Source organism: Cebus imitator, unplaced genomic scaffold, assembly GCF_001604975.1.
Source record: "Cebus imitator isolate Cc_AM_T3 unplaced genomic scaffold, Cebus_imitator-1.0 Scaffold9, whole genome shotgun sequence".
Taxonomy (NCBI): Eukaryota; Metazoa; Chordata; class Mammalia; order Primates; family Cebidae; genus Cebus; species Cebus imitator.
The window spans coordinates 3,892,921-3,896,041 of NW_016107324.1; the positions used below are offsets into that span (position 1 = coordinate 3,892,921).

At 40.1% G+C, this 3,121-nt stretch overlaps 1 protein-coding gene across 5 annotated transcripts in view; it reads right to left on the reverse strand.

Moving 5' to 3' along the window:
- Positions 1 to 247: 247 nt before the first annotated feature.
- The window catches only part of SULF1 (sulfatase 1), a 197,138-nt gene continuing 194,264 nt past the window's right edge, over positions 248 to 3,121 (reverse strand). For 3 of the 5 annotated variants that reach the window (XM_017544777.1, XM_017544769.2, XM_037744303.1), the window contains one exon: positions 248 to 2,619. In XM_017544777.1, the coding sequence (XP_017400266.1) occupies positions 1,802 to 2,619 (818 nt within the window). In that variant the 3' untranslated portion in view covers positions 248 to 1,801. The remainder of the gene's footprint in view (positions 2,620 to 3,121) is intronic. The other 2 variants (XM_017544802.1, XM_017544796.2) reach the window with 1 other exon arrangement.

The following is a 3,121-nucleotide window of genomic DNA, read 5'->3' on the forward strand; positions in this document are numbered from 1 at the left end:
ACCATCTCGGTTGCCTGCCAGGAAAGCCACCTCCACGATGCCTCTGCTGCCTCCCCCGAGACAGCAATGAGGTAAATCTGTGGTGAAGTCACTAAGCCGAGAATGTTCTATAACACACTGACTTCAGCTCAGCTTTATAAGCTTGGCTAGTATTCACTCACGTGAATAGAGATCAGGACTCAATTTTACTTGCAAGGAATGGGTGCACCACAAAAACTTGGTTAAGTTCATTTCTCTGAAACAGAAAAAAGTTTAAACACCTTTTATTTGAAGAAATATTGCTTCTAGACTTTCCTGAAGCCAGAATTGTTCTATAAAAGTATCACGGAATATTATACATGATTAAAAAAACACAGTATGCGCCCTAATAACTTGAAATATTTTTACAAGCACATCTTTCTTGACCATAAATATGTTTGTTCTGTCATCCCACTGATGATACGCACATCAGGTAAGCAGTTAATTTGAACATATGTACAGAGTCGATGATGAAGATTTAAAGTTACCAAAAAGATTCAACTATAACATATTAAATTTTCTTTAAAAGAGTTTACCTTAAACACTTAAAGAAAACATAATTTATCTAAGTGCTTGAATTATCTAAAAACAAGAAGAAAACCACTCTTAAGCTAAGCAGAAGCACATCTTTTTGGGGACGCTGAATAGGAGGATACTGGTGACTCAGTGAGGTAATCCTTTAGCTGGTATTTAAAAATCTAATACACAACAATAATATTTTCAAGAACACAGATTTTCAAAAGCAATTTTGAACTACGTCTTTAAAAGATATCAGAACTTGGTGAAGACCTTACGAATAATCATAGAACACAATATTAAGAAATTCACTTTCCTTATATTGAATTTGTGGAACATTCATGATTTTATTTTATTGAGAAGTTCCTGATGTAAATTCAAAACTAACCATGTTTTGTCAACATTTAAGCTTCTTAGCCATGCTAAGGAAACTAAATAAAGATGAAAATAAAAGATCAAATAACTCACAATATAGAAATCTTAAAGATATGGTGCACAAGTTGAGTCTAGGCACAGAGAGAGGAGGCAGTCTTCATTTTGTTTATTTATTTATTTATTTTCACCACCAGCATTATTAGCCATGCCTTTCTGCTAATCAATTTTAGCAAGTCGAGGTAAAACACATGCAACATTTTCTGGCAAAAGCTTAATGTCAAACAATATGACCCATACTGTATGTCGTCCTTGGGGGTTTATTTTACTTTGTCACAATGACAACCAACAGTGAGACTGAGAAGCCTATAAAAATAAAAAATAAGACGAGTCAAATAGACACGACATTTTAATCTCAAAGTGCAAAATCACTGAACTAAAAATGATGTCATTGAAAAATTCCAGTGGTTTAAAAATGAATCAGAACTTCCTTATGCAGGCAGTGGAAGTGTGTTGAAAGATCTAGCAGGGGTGTCAAGTTTTAGACACTCAGAAAGGCACCGTTCTAGCTTCTTGATTGGATAACATGTGTATACTTATGTCCCTACATGGTTCAAAAGATAATACTGTTTTAGTACAAAACAAACGAACAGGCAACAAATCAAAACTAAACCAACCAAAATATCTCCAGCCTTTCTTTCTACTCTTGGCAGATAGTAAATGATGACGATGAGTCGCCGTGTGCAGGCTGCTTGTTCACATGCACACTGTCTTCTACTGCACAAAGGTACCCAGGGTAGCTTGGAATGTTGGTGGCTATGATGACCTCTAATAAGTCTACAAATAAAAACGTTAAAAAAGAAATACTGTGTTTAGGGTAAGGTAGCCATTTCATCTAATCAGAGGAGAGTGGAGAGGAGGCGCCGCCTTCTAGATGCTGTGACTTCTCCTTTTCGTGATTCTTCTCCACCTTGGTCAATGTCTTCGCCACTATGCTGGAATTAGCTGGATGTTCTGTGGTGGCCATGGAGAACATTTGAGGAACTGAAATTCTATCGGAATGCACAGGAAGATACAGCTGATCTTCAAAAATGTCCTCTCCGGGGCCACCATCCTGGGCAAATACTTTCGGGTGCCTGCCAATGGGCTGCACCCTGCGGCTGGGCCTCCGCACTAGCTCTGTCATGCTATCGCCACTGAAATCGGTTTCCAGATGATTGGTCCCCTCATGCCCCATCCATTTTTCAGTTTTTCTCCAGTGTTCGGAATTCAAACGATTAACTTCTGGAATGTCGTTATTCCATTCAAGTTTACGCTCTGGACTTAACGTTGGTCGGTTCAAAGGCAGGGTTCGATGGTTGGCTGGCAAGGTCGAATGAGGTGCTTTCCCAACCGTGTGCCCTGGGTCTTCATCTGAGTCAGCAGAGGCCATCTCCACGGACACAGAGCGCTCAGCAGAGCCAACCGGGAACCCATCACCTTGAGCACTTTGAGTCTTATTTGTCGTATTTTGCTCATAGTGACTGTTCAGCAGTGCAAATACTCTATCTACATCCTTCAAGTAATTAGTCCAGTCCAGCAGACTAAGTCTGTAGTTGTGTCCGTACTCATAGATGTTTTCATTCACACTGTGTAGATCCTCTCTGCCTTGCCAGTTGATGTCTGCCGTGAGATGGGGCTGACTAACCTTCCCATCCATCCCATAACCGTCCTCTGAAAAGAGAGAAGAAGGTGAATCATTAAGAAAAGTTGAGAAAAGGTTTCCTACTTATCTGGACAAGCAACTTACATTGACTTTACAGAGTTAATCAATGAAAAATATGACACTCAAAGGCATTTTTCCCTAGTCATTTGTTACCACAGAGTGGCCTTAGGTTACAAGTGATTGAACAACAGAAAATTGGGGAAAAAAGATCACATTTGTGAAAACATTTATGACTAAGCATGATTAGTGCTGAAAATGGCACTGTCCTTTCAGTCAGGGGATTTGGGTTTCACTCCTGGCCCCACTCAAATCAACGTTGCAACCCGAAGAGCATGTGTGAGTCCCTCTGAATCTTGCTCCTCATCAGTCAAGTGCAGAAAAGTTGTGTAACAAGAACAGAAAACCAAACACTGCATGTTCGCACTCATAAGTGGGTGTTCAACAATGAGAACACATGGACATAGGGAGGGGAACATCACACACCGGGGCCTGTCGGGGGGTGGGGGGCTA